Here is a 20,869-nt window from a genome sequence, read left to right on the forward strand (position 1 = left end):
TGATCAGGTCTTTCGTGTACTTGAATTTTGTTTTTCTTATTTCTGTTGGAATAACCCTTGCTCTAATCCACAAAAGATAGTTGCGATTGATCATAAATAAATAAGCGTCATTGACATTGCTTTTGCGTTAAAATTAGCGCCAACTACAATGATAATTAAAGAAGATTGAATCGCAAGACCGAGAGATCCAATATCCTGTGACACTGGATGAAGTAAAAGTGTTTGGTCTAACAAAAGACTGTAGATTCCAGCTGAACGTTTTCATTTAGTCGAAAAAGCTCAGATGAAGCTATAATGGGGCTTCCCGAGTGAGTTTGTCTTGACATTCGACGCCAAAGATGATGATGATGATGATGATGATGATGATGATGATGATCCTCTGTCATGGCTCGCACCCACTAAGAGGAATAGGCCAAGAATCGGGCGGTAGGAGGTAGCTAAAGGAAATTCTTATTTGAAGACGATAACCACGAAGTAGAAGAAATTAAAAAGCGTGGCGCCAAAGACATATCAAACACCGTCAAGTCCATCCATCATCGTTTTTCACTCGTGATCTACGACGTCGCAATTTAGTCTTTACGCTATTTTTCTTCGGCTCTTAAATGCTGTCCAAGGTAGTTAGTATGCACATTAAAATCCAAATTCAAGCTATGATAGCTCCTTCATGAGGAGCTGAGGCCACAACTGGTCATTTTTGTTCAATGAAGTGCCGTAGTCAGGGACAACAAAAATATTGTTGAATTGACACCTTCAGTACCCTCAGATGCCCATAAAACATCGCTATTCCACCTTTAATCATATTCCAGACAAACAAAGATTTAAGACTTTCTGCAAGGGCAGTGGGAACACACATATATCGTACACATATGCAGGGTGCTTCAGCGAACACTTTCAAAAATCTTTAAAGGTTGTCTGTGGCAGATATCACAGTTCTAGTTTATGAACTGGTCTACTCGGAGCGACGGACAATACTCGCACAAAAAACTGAGATGCAAAATGGACTAACCAATAAAAATGCAGTAATTATCTTTTTAACTAATTGCATTATGACCCATATTGCAATTTACAAATCATAACCGTGGAGTTCGCAAGGCAGATTCACTTGAATCAAATTTTCCAGATGACACCAGTTTCGAGATATAACTTCCCGAATTGTGCGGAGAAATGCATTAGCGTTTCAGTTAATTTGTTAACAAAACGCCGTTTCATGCACTTAAGCAGACAAGTATATATATATATATATATATATATATATATATATATATATATATATATATTCTTGTAGAGATACACGTATGTAACACAAAAACGATACGCTTACTTCAAGAGAGCCAGGTTTTTAACCAGCTTCTTTACATGTAAGTATAAACCCCATGCGAGCGACGACTTCAAGCGACGTCACCCAGTGTTGTCGGTATAAGGGCAGCAATATAGGCGCCGAAACTAGCGTGCGTGCTTTATTAACTTAAGTTGATGTCATTTACTGTAGAAAGCAACGTAAAAAAATTTTGAAGGTCTTCCAGTAGGCTCTTATCCTTGCACGTATAAAAATTCAATCGTTTGCTCGTTCCGTGCGGCAATCGGAAGTACTTGAGTTATGTACATCCAGTTCCGGCTTCGCGCTATTGGCTAGTCGCTCATAGCACTTCCGGGCGACGAGCGGCGAATTTTACATTTGCAGAACCGAGCGATCGCGCGACACGACCGAGCGATCTGTTCAAGCGACGGCCCGATCCGTCGCTCGAAGCCGTCGCTCGTCGCTGTCGCGCACAAAATCGCGCTCATACGGTTTAGCCTTAAAGGTTCCTCTTGTTACGGGCTATCTTTGGACAAGCCTTGCATCTAATTCGTACTTTTTTTCTGCATGCTTTGTTGTCCAGACTATATCTAGCTACCCTGACCGCCATACGTTAAAATAATTTACACTGAATGTCATCACGCGGATAATCAGACGGAAATACGTTTTATGCGCTTGCCGCCTCAGGTCTACAATTCATAACGGTTTGCTCAATTAGGTTTGCAGTAACTGGCTCCTGCTCCTTCGAAGAACTGCGGGCTCCCCGCCAAGGTCTCCGGGGGCGCTTGCGTACGCCTCGAAAGGACCCATTTCTCAACACGAGTTGGCAAGAATCAAAGTTCTTGCGTTAAAAGCGCTGTTTTGCTGAACGACTATTCGCAGAAGAACGACCGTGTCAGCAGAATGTCTGAGACACGACGGTGAAAAATTCGGGAACCTAGAAGACAACCTTGCCACTGAAGGTGCCAAGTGCTTCGCTCACCTGAAATCTACTTATTAATACCAACTTGTCGTAAACTGCCCTTTTGCAGTTTGTGCTCGTGTTGCATTTCTGTGAACCGTCTTGCTTGCTTTTTGCTAAGGTAACGTTCTCAGAAGCCTCTGTTTCCCCTACACCCGCCCTTTTCCTCCCCATGTCCCCGTTTCTCGTATCTCCTGACTCCGTTTCTTCATATACAGTGAGCTGAAGTATCATTGTTTTTTTCTGCCTCCTTTCTGTTGCGTCCTCTCGCTATCCTAACGTGGTACTTCTTGCAGTAGTATTAAATCTATGATTCTTACTTTCGTACATATTTTTTGTCCTTCCTGAGTATTTACATTCAGAAAAAGTGTGTCTCTCCTTAAAGCAGCTTTCTTTTTCTTTCAAGACGGCTTCTGCGAAAACATATACGGTAATCACTTTCCCTGTTAAAGCAGGTCTCGCAAATTACATGTGTGCCGAACACGCAAGAAGAGTTAAACCATTGAAATAATATTCACTTGGGGCGAATTCACAAAGCTTTTCGTGAGTAAGCTATATCATTGCCGTGGAACATCCGCCTTCGCTAATAAGACTTCCGGCACCTCCATAAGCTGACAGCTGCTCTTACGAGCGGTGACAGCGTAGGAACGTTTTTGCAAACACGGGCCTTGGTTGGCTTCTGTCTCATACAATGGGTGCCGTGTGCGAGGCCGCGAGTAAGCTCAGTTTGGAAGTGTCGTTTAAATAATGCACACACGCAGGCCTTTTCGTAGAACGTGCGGAGTGCGACTACACGTAACCTTACGGTAACATCTTTGCAACCTCTTCTCTTGGATTTCTGCGTGCGACTTTTTCGTTGCATGATTGCTTTAGAACTTCTATTCTGGGGTTTTACGCGCCAAAACCACGATTTTAGTTTATTCCTGACGTTGTTTATCATGCTGCGCACTTCCCGGCCAGATAGCAGCTTACAGTAATAAACAAATTACATACGTTTCGGCTTTCCTTGGCTCCAATGACCATTTGCACCTGGCCAGCTGCTTGAATAATTAGTTTATCCTTTCTCCTGAACCATCTTGTGATGACAAAATTCTTGAAACCTACTGAAAATGAACACAGGCCGCATACAAAAAGCTCAATCCCGACAGAATACTACCTTCCAAGTGATGTTTTATATTACACCACATTTACAAATAGGGGCCAGAAAACGACATTGAAACAAATCTAATCATTGCAATTTCGCTTGCCAGGTGGTGCCTATAAAGTACCAAGAAATTCCGCGTATAATACGCAGCTTTATTCCGAATATAGGTACGTCAATTGCGTATCATGTGTTATATCTGGAACCAAGCTTAGAAGCATGAAGGGGTGGGGGGGGGCGGGGGGGGGGTTCGTTTTTTTTTCTTTAACAGTTGTGTGGGGTTGACTACATTTCTCTCTTATTCTTGAATGATCCACAGCGAGTTCGTGTTGATTTTTTCACGGCTGTTCCTATGTACTTACGCAAAAGCAAGAATGGTTGATAGAACAAGCTAATGGGTTGTAGATGACACCTGTGCGGACCGTCACTGCTCTATGAAATCTGCGGTTACCCGCCGTGGTTGCTAAGTAGCTTTGACGTTGCGCTGCTAAGTACGAGGTCACGGGATCAAATCCCGGCCGCGGTAGCCGTGGCCAGGATTTGATCTCGCGACCTTGTGATCCGATGATCGTATGACCCCATGACCCCGCATGACCACATGACCCCATGATCGAAATGCGGCCACCGCAGCCGCATTTCGATGGGTGCAAAATGCAAGAACGCGCGTGTACGGTGCGTTGGGTGCGCGTTAAAAGAACCCAGGTGATCGAAATTAATCCGCAGTCCCCACTACAGCGTGTCCCATAATCAGATCGTGGTTCTGACACGAAAAGAACCCAGAACTTAATTTTTTTTAATCTGCAGTCTCGTATCTGCATGGATCGCTCGTTTATAATGCGGCTAAATTGTGATAAATGCAAACACTCAAACTTGATCACTACACTGTGAAGTTGCGCTGCTGCTAAGCGTTAAGAGAACTCTACCGCTCGTTTCGCTAGCATTTTTGGAGAGCGCCACTCTTGCCTCTGCCGAGAAAAAAACATCCAGCCCGAACGGGTGCTTCAACTCTATAACGGCGAAGGCAGCAGTGGTTCATAGCCCCGGTCGGAAGTTGTGCACGCCGGCGTATGCGGGGCTTCGGTCGCCAGGGGGAGGACGGGGGAAACGCCGACTATTTCGAGAGGCCAGGCGTCAAGTTCGGCCGTTTCCACGGGTCGACCCCGACTCGCTAGTGTATACGCACTCAAGAGTTTCGGAAGGCAAGCTGACTCTGTAAAACCGACGAAAATGGGGAAGGGCTCTCAACGCATATAGAAGCTTCACTGGTGCACCGGGCTCGTTTACGCGAGCCCGCTGGTGAACTCCGGTGGCTGAGGAAGGGAAGCTCGACGTGAACGGACAAATAGCAGGGGGTCAGAATAAGGGGCACCGCAAGACGCAAACACTAAGAGCTTCTGTGAACTCAGTCACAATCCGGCCACTTTGTTGTTGTCTCCACTCTAGACTCAAAGATGCAGGCATTCGAAGCATGCTGCTCCATGTTCCTTAGCACACGCACATTTGCGGCGTTTGTTTAGTCCCCAGCTAGGCACGCAAGAGAGATGAAAATACTGATCGCACAACTATATGCACTACGCCAGTGCTATCGCGAGCATGCTTTTCTCTGGCGGTGATAAACGGGCTTAACTCGCAAAATGAAGAGGGAAGGAGGTGATAATGAAAAAAATCCTGCTATAGAAGCAGGGTTTAGGAGAAGCACGGCTCCGTCACCCTCACCCACAAGATAATTTCCTTGTCAAATTCACTATAACATTGTCCTTAGTACCCTCATCAAAGCTGGCCTGAACCCAGGTACTGAGGAGAAGCAGCAACGTCAACGACCATCATGGCGCTCTGAGGAAGCGCAACCACCTCATGAGCGACACAGGCAGCGAGGGCACCAAGCTGTACTAATCTGCTTCAGAAGATGTGTCGGATGTCGGTGACTACTTGACAGTCATAAGCAAAAAGGAAAGAAAAGAATCGTCACTGCTTCCTCGCCTTGAACAAGGATGGCGGCGATGGCAAAGAACAATGACACGGCTCATACTATCCTATTCTTGCCCGAGACGCCGACGGACGATCTGAATCGGCTAAGCAGGCAAGCCATATCTGTCGTACTAGAGGCTCTTGATCCGAGTGAGATTACGCATGTGAGAATTAACACCGTAAGAATATCCTAGCAGTCGATGTCAAGAACAGAGCGGCGCTGGATATATTGTGCGCAATCCAAGTGCTAGGGACGATATATGTTCGCAACATAATACCACAGGAACGCGATACTTTATCAGGCATCGTTTATGATGTCGATGAGCCAATCAACGACAAGGACCTGCCTATTTTGATTAAACCAGCCACAGCGGATGTAACTATTACTGAAATTCGTTGCCTAGGAAAATTACATTGTGTGAAGATAACTTTCAAGAGGAGAATCTTGCCGTCACACGTGAAAGTTTGATTTTTTTGTCATCCAGTGCGACTTTTCGTTCCGAGACCACTTCAGTGCCGTGATTGTTAGAAGATCGGCCATGCCAACGGTATATGCAAAAATTCGACTGTGTGCCCAAAATTCTCAGAGCAGCACCGCACTTCTGCTTTCCAAGTGACTGACTTCAAATGTGCCAATTGCTCTGGTCCCCAAGAATCATCGTCGAAAGACTTCCCAATGCACAAGATAGAGCTGAAAGTCCTGAAACAAATGATGAGAGACAGCTCGACGCATAGAGAGGCCGCAGCCAAAGTGCGACGGCGTCGTGCCCGCCGCAGACGATCATCGTCTGCTAAAAATACTGATACCGTCATAAGAAACGCTACTTCCTGCAGCTGGTGCTCCCAAGGCGATCAGCCGCACACACAACACGGTGTCTAGTGACGCAATGCATATGTCCACGGCAAACGCCTGGCCTGCACTTCCGGAATAAAATCCTACAACAGAACAAAGATCGATGGTGGACTCCTGATGCACCAATGACGGCACAGATCAAGTGCAAGCTAAAGACAAGCAAGTAATCGAAATAATCAAGTCTCTAATGAAAGTCATTCCCGTGATGATAAATGACATGCAGACTCCGTCTGCTCGGGGTACCCTGCAAGTGCTGGACGGTCTGCATCCGGTTATGGAGAGCCTCGAATAGCAAGCACAATGGCTCTACCGCCTCAGCCCTTCTTCAGATAAGTCAAGGAAGTGTCCATTATGCAATGGAATGCCCGTGAAGTGAAGCGCTGTATTGCTGGTTTCCGCCATCACGTTTTCACCAATCGATTTCCCGTTATTGTTGTCTGTGAACCGAACCTACAGAAAGCCATTCCGCTCTCAGGATATGAACCTTACGTGTCATTGACTAGTAATGACGTTAGCAAGGTGATCATCTACAAACGGTGCGAACTGACTTATGTTGTTCATCCAGTACGGCCTCAAGACAGTAATCAATACGTCTGTTTGACTGGGAAAAAACAAAAACTTGCGTTTACTCTTGTGGGCGTTTACCTTGCTCAATCAAGTCGTTTCGATAGACAGAGACTGAGTGACATTATAGACGCGACTCCTGGTCAATGGATTGCTGTTGGCGACTTCAACGCACATCATTCACTTTGGGGAAGCAACAAGGTAAATTCCAAAGGAAGAAGCCTCGTGTTTTTTGCTTGCGACCATGACCTTTGCTGCCTAAACTATGGCAGTCCCACGTTTCACGCGGCCGGACGTATAGCAGTTGTTTAGACTTAGCTTTTGTGTCGCGATACCTCACTAGATGCGTCCATTGGTTCGCAGATATAGAAACTCACGGAAGCGACTACATTCCTACCTACCTGAAGATAAAAGGGCGGAGGAGGAATAAACTTTATTAGTTGAAATGGGCCGACGGTAAAATCGTCCGAGGTGGGCGGCGTCCCTAGTCCAGGATACCGTGGGCCTGAGCTGATAGCTTGGCCCTGCTCACCAGGTGATGCTGGTCTTCAGGGGTCGAGCTTGTCAGCTGTGCCTCCCACTGCTCGACGGTTGGTCCGGTGATGGGCGGTGTCGATGGGTTTTTTTGACATTCCCATACCATGTGGTAGAGGGTATTGGGCGTGGAGCAGAAGGCGCATTTGTGAGTATAGCTCGTAGGACATGGCGTGTAGCAGGGTGCCGTGCGGGAATGTGCCGGTCTGTAGTCTTCGGAAGATGACCGCCTCTTCTCTTGTTAGCTGGGGATGCGGGGGTGGATAGATCCTTCTACCCAGTCTGTAGTGGCTCAGGATATCGGCGTATCTTTTCGGGACGCTATCTTGTTGGTCTACCGGTGCTCGTGAACCTGGTGGGATAGCCCAGAGAATGTGATCTCGGGCAGCGGCATTAGCCGCTACATTACCCGCCAGGGACTCGTGTCCCGGGGCCCAGACAATGTACACTTCTGGAAAATTGTCTCGTTTTTCGAGGATGCTGAGGACTTGTGGAAATGCGGCCCTTTTGATAATTCCTACATGCTGTTTGTGAGTCGGTGATAATTGTGATTAGATCTTCCTCTCGTTGTCCCGTAGTCGCCGCCAGGGCTATCGCCGTTTCTTCCGCGCAGTCGATGTCTGGAGTGCTTACCGAGGCCGCTGCTACCTCTTGTCCTTGGCCGTTGATCACGCTGATAGCGTGGGCCGCTCTGTTCTTGTACTTTGCCGCGTCGGTGTATCGGACTTCTCCTTGTTTTGGTCCTTCGTAGGCCTTACTAACCAAATAAATTTCATCAACATTTCAACAAACAGTCGATTGGTCCATGTTTAATGCACTTATGGAAGACGCGTGCCACAAATGCTTTTCGTCCACACTGCAAATTTAGATCGCCAAGGCCATGCAGGATGCTGTGAGTTCGTTTCGGTCATTAGAGAAGTACGCGGATTTCGAGGCGGAAATACAGAGCCTCCATGCTATTTACCGGCGAGCGGAGCGACGGTACAGACGGACTAAATTGGTTTACGACCTTGGAAAGGTCAGACGCATTCAAAAGAAAATTTAGCGTCGCATTGCTGTACTGCACAATCAACGCTGCAAGTCTTCTTGTGAGTCGCTTCATCCGCGTAAACCTCTGCCGGTTGTCTGGAGAACAGTCCGTGGACTTCGAACAGCTCCTCAACAGCTCCGTCCATTTAAATCTCTAGCCCTCCATCGAGGACGCCAAGAAGTCGACGTAGTCGAAGATTACTCTGCAATGATCGCGGGCCCCACGTTCCAGCCTTGCACACCTATTCCTATTGCCCCCCTTGCTCCCGGGATCCTCGTATCGACTCTCCTTTCTCGATCGGAAAACTGGAGGCCGCACTCGCTGGGTGTAGCCGATCTTCGTCACCAGGATCCCATGGCATCACATACTCTGCGCTTGCAAACCTTGGTCAAGGGGCCAGACATGCACTTCTTGGCCTATAAAACGCATCAAGGCGTGACGGCTTGGTTCCTACGACGTGGAAATCCAATCGCCTTGTTCCACTCCTTAATCCAGGCAAATCTTCATTGTAATTGTCATCTTACCGTCCAATAGCACTGGACAGCTGCGTCGGCAAAGTAATGGAGATAATGATCCTTAAACGACTAGAATGGTGATTGGAATATTACAATGTCTATCCAGAGGTAATGGCTTGCTTTCGACGCGGACGCCCGTCAATAGATAGCGTTATTGATCTTGTAAAGGATGTACAGCACCGGAAACACCTGAAACGAATTTCACCGGCCTTATTCCTTGATATTAAAGGTGCCTACGCCAATGTAGATCATCATGCAATTCTGGACGCCTTAGAAGCTGTAGGGATTGGCGGACATATCGTTCGCTGAATACGCAGCTATTTGAATGGAAGATCTTTATTTTGACTGAAGACGGACCAATGCCGTCTAGCTATACGTACCAGTCGTGGTGTACCGCAAGGCGAAGTACTCAGCCCTGCCCCTTTCAAACTGGTACTCGTTCGTATCGCCGATTCGTTGCCGCAAACTGTTCAGTTCTCCGTATATGCAAACGACATATGCATATGGGCTTCAGGAGTGACACGCGTCTAAGTCCGCACACAACTTCAGAAGGCTTTAACGGCAGGGTCAACATACCCAAGAAGGTAAGGCCTGGAGCTTTCACTGGAGAAGTGTTCACTCGTTGCTTTTACTAACAAGGAGATGGCCCCGTATGCTTTGCGGATCATACAAAGCCAAGCCATACAGACGAACGCCCCGATTTCATGGTTTCATCACTGGTAGAGACTTGCCTCGGATCCCTCACGTCTTGTACTGGACAAAGCATTTGGCCCCCGTTGTGGACCTTCTCGCGATTCTTGGAGGGATCGAAGTCCTGGGGCGCAGCTGTATCATCAATGTTGCAACCATACAAAGCATTATTTTTGTGCTTCCTGCGGTATAGCTTACCTGTACTAGGAAATACTTGCACTACAAATATCCTCAAACGCCAGAGTGTGCAAGCACAAGCACTCAAAACTTGTCTCGGTGTCCCAAAAACTACGTCATCGATTGCGACAGTGGTCATTGCCAGATACGCTCCTTTAACAGTCTACATTCAAACAGATGTCCTGAGAGCAGACATACGACACGTTACTCGGATTGCCTAACACCATCTTGCTCGCTTGCCAGCAAAAAGGTCATGTTCTACATTTGCCAAAAGTATTGTAAGGCATCAGTCCTACTTGCCCTCGCAATCCACGCCTGCTACACGATTATCAGACCCATTGTGGTGCTGCACCAGCCGCGAGTACAATTGACATTTCCGGTCATTAGAAAGAAAGCTGGAGCGCCGTTGCAAGCTTTGAAGCAAGCAACTTTATGTCACATTTACAACGTGCACAGGTTTCGGCAACGTGTCTACACAGATGCGTCGGTAAAACTCAACAGTTCTGCTGCTGCAGTCGTCATCCCGGCAAAATATGAAGATATCAGGTCGAAGAATTCATGTGTTACCACCTCGACGAGTGCAGAACCTCCGACACTCCGTGCTGCCCCTGATTTTATTAAACAGGAATCACCGCAGCAATGGCCAGTCTTAAGTGATTAAAGGGCCGCCCTTCATTGCATACAAAGTCCAATGCATCACGGAACCATTGAACAACTGGCCTCAGAAATTCGAGAAATTTATCACCGCAACCATGATAAGGGACAGAGCATACTCTTTCAATGGCTTCCAGGACAGTGCAACATCAACAGGAATGACTACGCAGATGAAGCCGCGTCCCCCAACTATGCTTGACCTATGCGGGAGCACCTCGTTCACTGTTCTTTTCTAAGGCTAGAAACGCTAGGCAGCGTAACTGCGATGTGATCAGTAAGAATGAAGAAAAAAAATGAATGCATTTTTACTACCTACAAACAGTTGGGTGGCGTCAGAGTCATGCTCAAAGGAGTTTCTGAGTTTTCTATATCCAGTGTTCTCCACTACGTTGCGAAACTGAATATAACATTTTCGTGGATTTTTATGGCTCAAGTTAAGTTATTAAAGATTTCATGGCCACAGTCACAGGCTGAAGCAGGCCCTATTTCTCGTAAGTGTTTCATTGAAGTAATTTGCTTTGCAATAAACAGCAACACGCCGAGATATTGTAACGATTCTACAACACTGCTGTTTCTTTTCGCGTCTCGTCAGTGGTCCGAGCGGTCTTCCGTGCACTTTACCACCGGGATATGCCGGCCGTGAGCGGTGAGCGATGAGAAATCAGTAGAATAGAACGAAACAAAGTCTTGCATTATACCGGCCCTGGTGCCGAATTCACGAAGCTTTTCGTTCGTAAGTGTTCTTTGCCATTGGCCGGCCGGCTACGCTCACATGTCAAGCATCAGCCTCGTGCATCGGATTTTCTACTTTTCTGGCGCTTAAGATCAACCGCATCCTGTATTTGTTTGTTTGTTTGTTTGTTTGTTTGTTTGTTTTCATACTCTCAATTGCGCGAAAGCTTCACAGAGAGGAGGGGCAAGAACGTATATGAGTATTAGTGGCTGTCTTGTTAGTTCTTAACGTAAGAAAAAAAATTTAAATATGTGGTTTTACGTGTTAAATCCCCGAACTTATTATGAGGCACGCCGTAGTGGTGGACTCCAGAAATGTGGACCACCAGGGGATCTTTAACGTGCACCTAAACCTAAGTACACTGGTTTTTTCTCAAGTAAGAGATGGCAGTGATCTAGGAAGGGAGGTGGTTCCAGTCTACTCAGGTTCTTGGCGCAAATGAGTGCCTGTTAATGAGTGCAACAAAGGGATACTTTTTGTTAACAATCAATACGAGATGATACGTACTAGATACCCTACACGTGGACCTGAATCCTGCATCAATATTCAAACAGGTTTCAAAGAGGCTTCAAAGACGCTCAAATTTTCGCGTACGTCTGCGCGTTATCTGTGCGCTACATTTCAGCACAACGCTTTCCCGCAAACTTAGCTTTTTGCTCGCAGGCCCACTTCACTCGAACGCTGCGAAGACTTTATATATTCACGATCTCCTCTCGCAAGGGCAGTAAACGCGGGCATCGGGTCGACGTGCTACGACTGTGCTCGGATGATCCACCAAGCTTATCAGCTTTCTTTTAGCGCCTCGCTTTTGCTGCCTTCGCCTCTGAGGCGACGTAATGGCAGGACTTCGTGGCACGCTCACCCGAAACAGCGGTCCTATAAAGTGCGCGGCCAGTGCTGGCCATTTCCGAAGTGGTCGCCCGGCTTGGATGCTCCGCAACTAGTCGGAATGCCATCGTGGTGGGACCAGGAAATTGGTCTTTCTTGTATCAGGATAGCGCGGGCTGTCGGAGATATTCTTTTTTCTGTCTTATGCTTGCTTGATATCTGTGGAGTGCGCTTTCCAAATGGCGCTGGCTAGATGAACAGTCGTATATAAATAAATAAGTAAAAATATATGCAAATGTCTTCCTTCCTTTTTGAATTTATATATATATATATATATATATATATATATAATTTATTTTGTATCCGGTTTTATAGAGACGCGTCAGTTTTGTAGTATACTGTGCACGTGCTAAGTGTATAGCTGGCATATAAAATCTAACCGCAGTTATCCCGTTTTTCGGCGTAATAATTGATTCTCTTTTAATTCATTGAAGAAAAAAAAACGATTTTACACTGAAAGAAATGGTAACACAGGATTGTCTAACACCGCATGCTAGATCTTCGCGTGTTATCGGCCAAGCGCATAATTATTTGCAGAAAACCATGAGCATCAACTAGTAAACTGTTGACTTATGTGACAAAACGAAAGACTGAGACCGGCAAAAAAAATGACGATGAGGTCATTGCTACCGCATTTTCCGTTAAGGGTAACTGTAACTGTTGTTCGTGGTCACGCTTATGTGACTGGTTCTAGCGAACAAACACATCAACACTCATATTTGTAACAAAAACCTCACTCATGGTCATGTTCTGATCTTTCGCAGAACAGATTATACTCGACGGGCCGTGGTTAGGTAGAAGTGCAGAGTCATTACCACTTTACTCTGAGTGGAGTGGAGAGTATATGACGCGAGCATCAAATCACCAGAAGTCCTAATGGGTTCCCGTAATGAGTGTCTACGAGGTAACAGTTTCGCATGCACTTCGTTGGCTCCCAGTTGTCAGCCTGAAAGGTCTCCAGAATGAGGGGGAAAAAACGCCCCTCCATTAGTAGACTCCCATTACGAAGTTACAGAAGTGAAGAAAATAGCCAAGAGAAATAACCAGTGAACCAAGCAATGAAAATTATAATTTCATTTGCCGTGGTCGCGGAAATGAAAAAAATGCGGCACTGCACTGATGCCGCCATCGCTCTTTTCCCACAGGATTCGTCAGCCGAACGTAACGTAACCGCAGTGGCGCTTTGAAATACAGCGCTGGAATAGAAGTAAGGTTAGTGACAGAGTTTGTTCGCAATCCCTGATATTGTATAGTGAACAAGGAGGAGGAGGAAATAACTTTATTGAGTCCTGAGTCGCAGCCCTAAGGAGTATAGTGAACAAAAGTAGGATATTTTGCATTTCGGGTGCGCTGAGCTACACTACTCAGAAAGCTTGCGCTGCGTTATGAAAGACCGCTATGCGCTGGAAATAGCTTATTTAACACTCACTGCCATTTTATGTTATTTACACCGCATAGCCCACCCATCATGCTCACAACTTCCCCATTCCAAGAATATATGACAAGGAAACCGCATGCATCAACAGTTCTGTGAATATACATGCGCACTAGCGAGAGAAAGTACAATGATAACTGGAGAGGGTAGCCAAGAGAAAGCTTTGGAATGCTGTTGTATGTGTGAAGTTTGAAGTACAGTTGTTTTAACATTTCGGTACATTCAAAAGTTGTACATGAGTGGTAAGGACAACGAGGTAAAAGCTACGTTACGGCAGCTTAACTGGCCCCGCCACCCCTTGAAAGCCCAAAGGCAGCACAAAGCAACGGTGCAGGAGTTTACACGCTACACGTTTCATAAAAACATAGTGTAGACATATAACGTTTAAAAGTTCTACAATATCCACAACATAACCACCTACAAAATCTTAGAAAGTTCTTTTAATGCATCATAGGAGATAAAAAGAGAGAGAAAATAAATACAGACATCTACCCGCACACGAATTTGGAAACGTAGGCAACAGTGAGCCCCATGAAAGCAACAAACAGGAAGGTGGAGCTTTACGGCACCGTCAATAAACAAAATGCGGTCGATCTCTATCCCTTTGCTGGAATCATCATGCACTCGGATAGACAGTATCGCAAAAAAATAAAAGCTACAGCAACTTATGACTTAGAAATGTAGGTAATGTATTTTTCACTTGAAACCCCAGTATTATATCTTTTTATTCAGTACTCTTCAGGCAGCGCGCTAGTGGACAAAAGATTGACTAGAGAGAGGTGCACGATCGCTGGAGAATAATTCCTCCAGTATCGACTATTTCTTAAACAAGTTTTCTCGCCATAGTGCCATCGCTTCATTCTCTCACGCACTCTCTCTCTCTCACTCTCTCATATATGTGCTCCGCGTAAGCAATGAATCAATTTGACTTTAATTAGTTATTCACTTTTCATTAAGCCCTGAGGCAACATCGTGCAGTGAACGTTGTCGTATGTGCGCTCGCGTCACCTCTTTCCCGTTCCACTTTCCTGACTTTCTTAACTTTCTCCCTCCCCTAGTGTACGGTAGCAAACCAGGAGCAGCCAGGTTTACATCCCTGCGTTCCCTTTCTATTTCTCTTGTCCTTCGCACCGACATCAGATTAATTGACGGCACACCTATGCCATACGTAATGCACCACAGATTCTTAGGTTTCATTAATTACCGAAACACGTTCTGGTCTAAGCACGTGACAACGGTCAAGTTCAAGCTAGACAACTTCGTACAGATGTTCAGATATGCTGCATAAGTGAAGTGGGGCCCATCACAGCGATCATTGGTGCAACTTTAAGTAGCACTTCTTGTAGACTGCCTACTGCCTACGATATAGTTTACCTATCATAGCAAATATTAGCCCTTCTTTCCTACATATATTTGAGAGCTGACATCGCGAGTACCATCGCGAATATGTCTCTCTGCTACGCTGCACGCCAACCAAAGGCACGATTTATGAAGAACGCGTCTGCCTAATAGAGGTTCACCGCTCCTCCGAACGTCTAAGGGCTTATCTTTGACTGTTGACCCACCACGAACGTCACCCGCTTTCAACAATTCAAATTTCACGTCCAGAAATATCTTTTTCACAACCTCCATTATATCATGAGAGCGCCATTCCATCACGCTTTGCTCCGGCCAAAGTAGCGAGCGTCCCAGCATGGATTTTGTCAAGGCCTCTGCTGCACCTCTCTATTCCGGGAGTTGCTAAAAAGTTAAGAATACCCTCATGTGGCCTTAGAAAATTCGTCCTATCCCATATTTCTACAGTATATACCGCTTCCATGCACATATATATACTGACGGATCGGTGTCTCCGAATACTTCAAGAGCTGCATTCGTAATACCAATCTGGAGGCTCTTTCCACTCGACCACCAAACTACATCATCGCGGCCGAAATTGTAGTGAATCATTCCATTTTATACCAATGGAACCACCTAAATACTGGACTAAATGTTGTGACGCAATAAAAGTGCGTCAAGTGATTGATTCTGCCCTTGAACAAGAACCTTATCCGTTTGCTGAAGATGTCGTAGAACAACACGATTTCGCCCTCAGAACTGGCCATCGTACAGCATATAAACAGATTCGTCAGCACTGTGGCTTATATGAAAGTGAGCTTGACGATGAAGAGGCAAAGATGGCTCGCTATAACGCCACCTAAGTGTCCATGCCGTTTTCTCGACCAGACACTAATTATCTAGCAGGAGAACCCTAGACAATACTGGGCGCTTACGACTCACCGTTGATGACGCCTTCACGCACTCGACCTGTACATACAAGTAATATTACCGCTCACAATCAAAAGAAGTTATGCAAGCTTAAGTGTGGCGTTTACTCTACTATACTAACGCCGTATTGGCCGTGCAAACAGTCCCGACTGCGAGGAGTTCGAGGTACACGCGACAACAGAACACGTCCTGTGCATCTGCCCGCGGTATGCTGTGCAAAGGCAATCATTGGTATAGTTTATTTTTTTTTTCAAGTTTACCAATTGACCTTTGTCTGAAAAGGCTCTATTGGGATCTTGGCCGGATTCTTGCCTGCGTGATGTCCTAAAGGCTATCATCAAGTTCTTGCACGAGAGCGGCGTAGATTTGACACTTTGAACAGCCTTCGCCGTTCAGGCTCACTCAACACCACCCCCCCTTAACCCTCATCACAAACACCTCTCTCTTATTTTAACTCCATCTCCCTTCCCCAATGCCAAGTAGCAAGTCAGAACTATGACTGAGGCCGATCTCTCAGCTTATCTGTCATAATAAATGTATTCCTTTCTATGTATTGTTTTCCTCTTTATTGAAAATTAAAGCTATAGTTCGTTTCTTTTTTTTTCGTGCCTGCTGTGTTGTGGTATCATACATATCTTTATGAACACTAAAGCGTCTCTCTGTAAGCTTTAATGACTCAATGACTTGGCTTCTTCTTTGCCTAACACAGTCGTGGTCCTGCTGACTGGCGAGAAGGAGGTGCGCACAATGCTGGAGCATGCACAGGATTTGGGCATGACGTCATCCGGCGAGTATGCCTTTCTCTACCCGGAGCTCTTCCAGGGCGAGGCTGCTGGGAACATGTCGTGGTCCAAGGGCGTCGGTAAGCTCACTTGGAGCATATTTCTTCACTTACCCGTCCCCATAAGTGGCAATGCTGGAGGGTTGAGACGTCGTGGCTAAGGGTCAGGCTCGTAGAGAGAGAGAGAAGGGAAGAAGAAAAGGCAGGGAGGTTAACGAGACTGAGTCCAGTTTGCTATCCTACATGTGAGGAGGGGAATGGGGAATGAAAGAGAGAGAGAGAGAGAGAAAACGTGTCTAGTATGTAGAATGGCGCATAGAGGACACACGCTGCCCGAACGCAGTCACTGGAAATGAATTCACTCGAAGAACATGTACAAACGCTTTTAGTGTCAGGAACGCATCGCAGTCGTCGAAGACATTGCTTTCAAGACTAAAATGTCCTAAAAAATTCCGCGCTTCGTTAGCACCTTCTAAAGCCAGTCGTCATACAGGTCAAAACGATATCATGAGCCTCGTAGGAGTCAAATTAGCGGAAGTGCACTCTACAATTACTTGCGTTCTTATTATAACCACTTAAAGAACCTGCAGTCTCTCTGACACGAAAGGGTGACGTGTCTCGAAGAGTGCATCTTCTTCGAGTGGATAATTCCTACTCTTTGGTAATACAAAATATACGGGGAACCGTTGAAAAGCAGGGACTGGGAGTAAGGCACACATAAGTATACATGAGATTGCTAATTGAGCCTTTGCATGTCTTTAATGTTAAGGGATATGAGAGCATTTTCGAGTGATATATACACCTCCTGTCAGTGGACGGCACCCCGGAATTAAAGGAAAAGAAAAATGTTAACAGTAAGTTATCACTTACATGCCAAGTTTTTTTTTTTCTTTTTGTTTCTTAGTATTCTTTCTGACAAATGCTAGGCCACAAACCGACGAGCATGACATAAATATCATAATTCATCCCGCCAAAAAGGCGCATTCTCAAAGTTTAGATTTTATCGCTAGAAGCCTTGCTATCAGTTAGTCGTTCAAGCAACAATATGTGGAAAAAATAGATGGTCACCTAGCATGTAATGTGCAATGCAGCTTCTCTGCATATTACATCATTGTTTTCCCACTTTGACTTGCACAGATGACCCGCAGCGGCGCGCGCGGCTTCGGGAGGCGTTCGAGTCACTGATGATTATCAGCCTGAATCAGCCAGTGTCGGACGAGTACATGCGCTTCTCCAACGAGGTGAAGCACCGCGCACGCACGCAGTATCAATTTCCTCACTACATGGAACGAGTGGTAAGTTGCCACGGAATAGACGTAGTAGTTGCAGAGTTGCCAAATATGCGAGTAAAAATATGTCGAGTGGAGAAAAGAAGGGCGTGTGTTGACATTTGCGCTTGCGTTTACTTACTAACAAAGCACTACGTATGCCCCCAGCAAGTCATTTTAAGAAATATTGCCTTGTGTGTCGATCACGTATCCTTCCATGAAGCCAACTGATTTAGTTCGAGTTAGAGCAAGCATGATTCATTTTCTCGTGATGCATAAGTTCGCCCTTAGTTGCGATCCGTGCACCCATAGTTGCGGTATCTGGTAGGCTTTCGGACTAAAGCACAAGGTCGGATGGAAAGGTTGAGTTTATCTGCTCAGTACAATGCCAGACAAGTGGAGGCGCGGGTGAATGACCAGAGGATTCCGGTGGCATTGAATGTGACGGCAAGCAAACCCGACACGTTCTCGATTACTGAAAAGCCGTAAATGCATCACGGCAGCTGTAAGTACAACACGGATCGTTCGGAGCCGAAGTTCTTCGCAGTGGACGGGCCTTCTGAGGGATAAGATCAATGGAAAGTAATCAGTGTCTTGCAGAATAGTTAGTGTGTGAAGGGTCTCATGAAAGAGTTGGAGGACACGTGAATTGGAAGTGTGAATACGAGATTGTCAAGAAACCGGGTTTTAGGCCCAAGTCTGGTTTACCCCACAATTCTGGTTTTCCACACGAAGGTGTCACACAAACTGATGATGCCTTGCCTGTAGTTGCGAAACCATGATATAAGTCATGGCGATAGGCATTGCCTGGCTAAGCACACTGGCATCAATGATTGACTTAAGTAAGCTAGTCCGTCGAGATGAAGGCTGTCATTGACGGGAACGGCTGCGGATTTGAGCCCCAAATGCGGACGTGTAGTTTAAAGAAGGTAGCCAGTTGTTACGTCACAGTAAACGTTAAATTAAAATTAAATTCTGAGATTCTACGACCCAAAACAATGATATGACTATGAGGAACGCCGTAGTGGTGGGCTCCGGATTCATTTTGACCATGTAGAGTTCTTCAGCCTGCACCCAATGCACGACACCATGGGTGTCCTTGCATTTCACTTCCATCGAAATGCTGCCGACGCGGCCGGGATTTGATCCCGCGGCCTTGGGCTTAGTAGTGAGACATCAAAGCCACTACGCCACCGCGGCAGGTCCTAGTAAACTTTACAGCTGCTCATTCACTGTTCTCATTGGGTAACAGAAGGTTGGGGTAGATGCGTAGAGTGATAATGCACTAGGACAGCGTACACCGTCAACTATCTTTCATTGCCACATTGTCCTATACTTATGACGTATCGGAGTTACTCTTAGCTCTTATTTTCATAGTTCACCGCGCAGTACTCGTCTTCCCTTCTAGCTTTTCTCATCATCTAACTTTGAACACCACAGGCAAATACGAGCACAAGGCGATATTTAAGTTGCTCAGGGCCGTAGGTAAATTGCTGTTCATTAGATGGCATGGCCTACGACTTCCACTGTAACTCATTCTGACTTTTCTGATGATGTTAAGCACATCGTCACGTAGTAACCACTACTTAGCCACAGTGGTTCCTGGCAGCTTGGAAACTCTTCCGGGAGCTTCACTCTCACACGCACAGTTAACAAAGACTCTATCGCTTATATTTAGACATTTGCTCTTCTGCAACAACCTTACACTGGCTACCTCGTCGTAAGTGGTCGAAAGGCAGCGAGCAAAAAAGAACACTCGCCTTGCTGCTGCTTCCTTTTAGACTTTCCGAGAGGAGGCGTATATAAACACAAGCGGCAAGTGTGGACACTCGGAACGACTTCTCCCTCGTATCTACTGCTCAAGGAAAAACAAACACTTCTTTCGAGGATTCTACTGCCCTAGCGGTGCTAAACCTGTCGCGCTGAACATTTAGCCTGGCCATTTCCAAAAGAGTACCAGGCGCTCACAACTACTTTTGTTTTCCTTTCGGCGCAGCACAAGTGGCTGCACGTTACTGGCGCTCACTTTTACGCCCATTTCGAGTACCCATGCAAGCGCGAATGACATTGTAGAATTGTACAAATAAAAACCGCCAACATAGAAACTCTCTCGACTTGCCCCGTGTAGCCTCCGCAAGAGGAATTCCTTCACTGCATTCTCCCATACCGAACCGGATAATCACGTGACGAATGCGTCACGGGCCCCGCCTTCTTCTGCTGCCTTTCTTTTTTCACACACCTGCATTTTAATTGAGCGGCGCACTTCCGGTGACGGTCTCGCGCACGAGCTGTTGCGTGGGTCTCGTTTCTCGCAGCAAACGAATTGGCGCGCTCTGCAAGAGAACGCCTGATTAGCGGTATATGTCAGTGCCGCAATCACGAACACTAAGGAACACCCGAGAGGATGAAAGAACATGATCGCGACGCTGGAGCGCGGTACTGCACGATTGTGGAGCGACTGCACGACTTGCGAACGAATAGACGAAAGGGAAGTACATCTCTCTCGCTACGGTGCGAAGTAAATCAAAAAGACGCAGACATTCGTTTTGCATGTTTTATTATTTGTCTAAGATATAATTTAACTATTGAAGCAAAAGATTAAACAAAAAGGCGCCAGTCACTTTAGCCAATGCTAAAGAGGATGCGGGCGAAAGCCTCCGCGCTCATGAGACATTCATTAAATTACTTGACATTCTCATTCGAATGCGTTGTTACTTCATATTACTTGTTTTCTCCCTCCAATGGTCGTGGGTTCGAGTGTGGTAATTAACTGTAGCATAACTATTTCTACCTTAATTAGCGCCGCCATAATTCACATCAAAGTGCCTTAATTACCTATATCTTAATAAACTGTACCTTAATTAACTCCGCGTATATAACACAAATGTTCGTGGGTTGGGCTCCCAGCAAAGGTCGAGGGTTCTACTTCCACCGAACCTCCCACCTCGCTGCAATGCGCTGCCTAAGTTAGCTATGAATCCACACCAACTCACTCAGCTGTCAGTCAATTTATTATGCGCACAGAAGAATGCGGCGGTCAGTATAGGGACAGAGGTCAATGCCTTGGCTATAGTTTGCCAAGCTGACATGGTCGTGCGCTTTTTGCTGTCATATT

At 46.1% G+C, this 20,869-nt stretch overlaps 1 protein-coding gene across 4 annotated transcripts in view; it reads left to right on the plus strand.

The window, feature by feature from the left end:
• The window catches only part of LOC142582408 (atrial natriuretic peptide receptor 1-like), an 87,574-nt gene that overhangs the window by 29,669 nt on the left and 37,036 nt on the right, over window positions 1-20,869 (plus strand). For all 4 annotated transcript variants that reach the window (XM_075692099.1, XM_075692100.1, XM_075692101.1 and 1 more), the window contains exons 2-3: window positions 16,415-16,567; window positions 17,624-17,781. In XM_075692099.1, the coding sequence (XP_075548214.1) occupies window positions 16,415-16,567; window positions 17,624-17,781 (311 nt within the window). The remainder of the gene's footprint in view (window positions 1-16,414; window positions 16,568-17,623; window positions 17,782-20,869) is intronic.

Source organism: Dermacentor variabilis, chromosome 5 (genome assembly GCF_050947875.1).
Source record: "Dermacentor variabilis isolate Ectoservices chromosome 5, ASM5094787v1, whole genome shotgun sequence".
NCBI lineage: Eukaryota > Metazoa > Arthropoda > Arachnida > Ixodida > Ixodidae > Dermacentor > Dermacentor variabilis.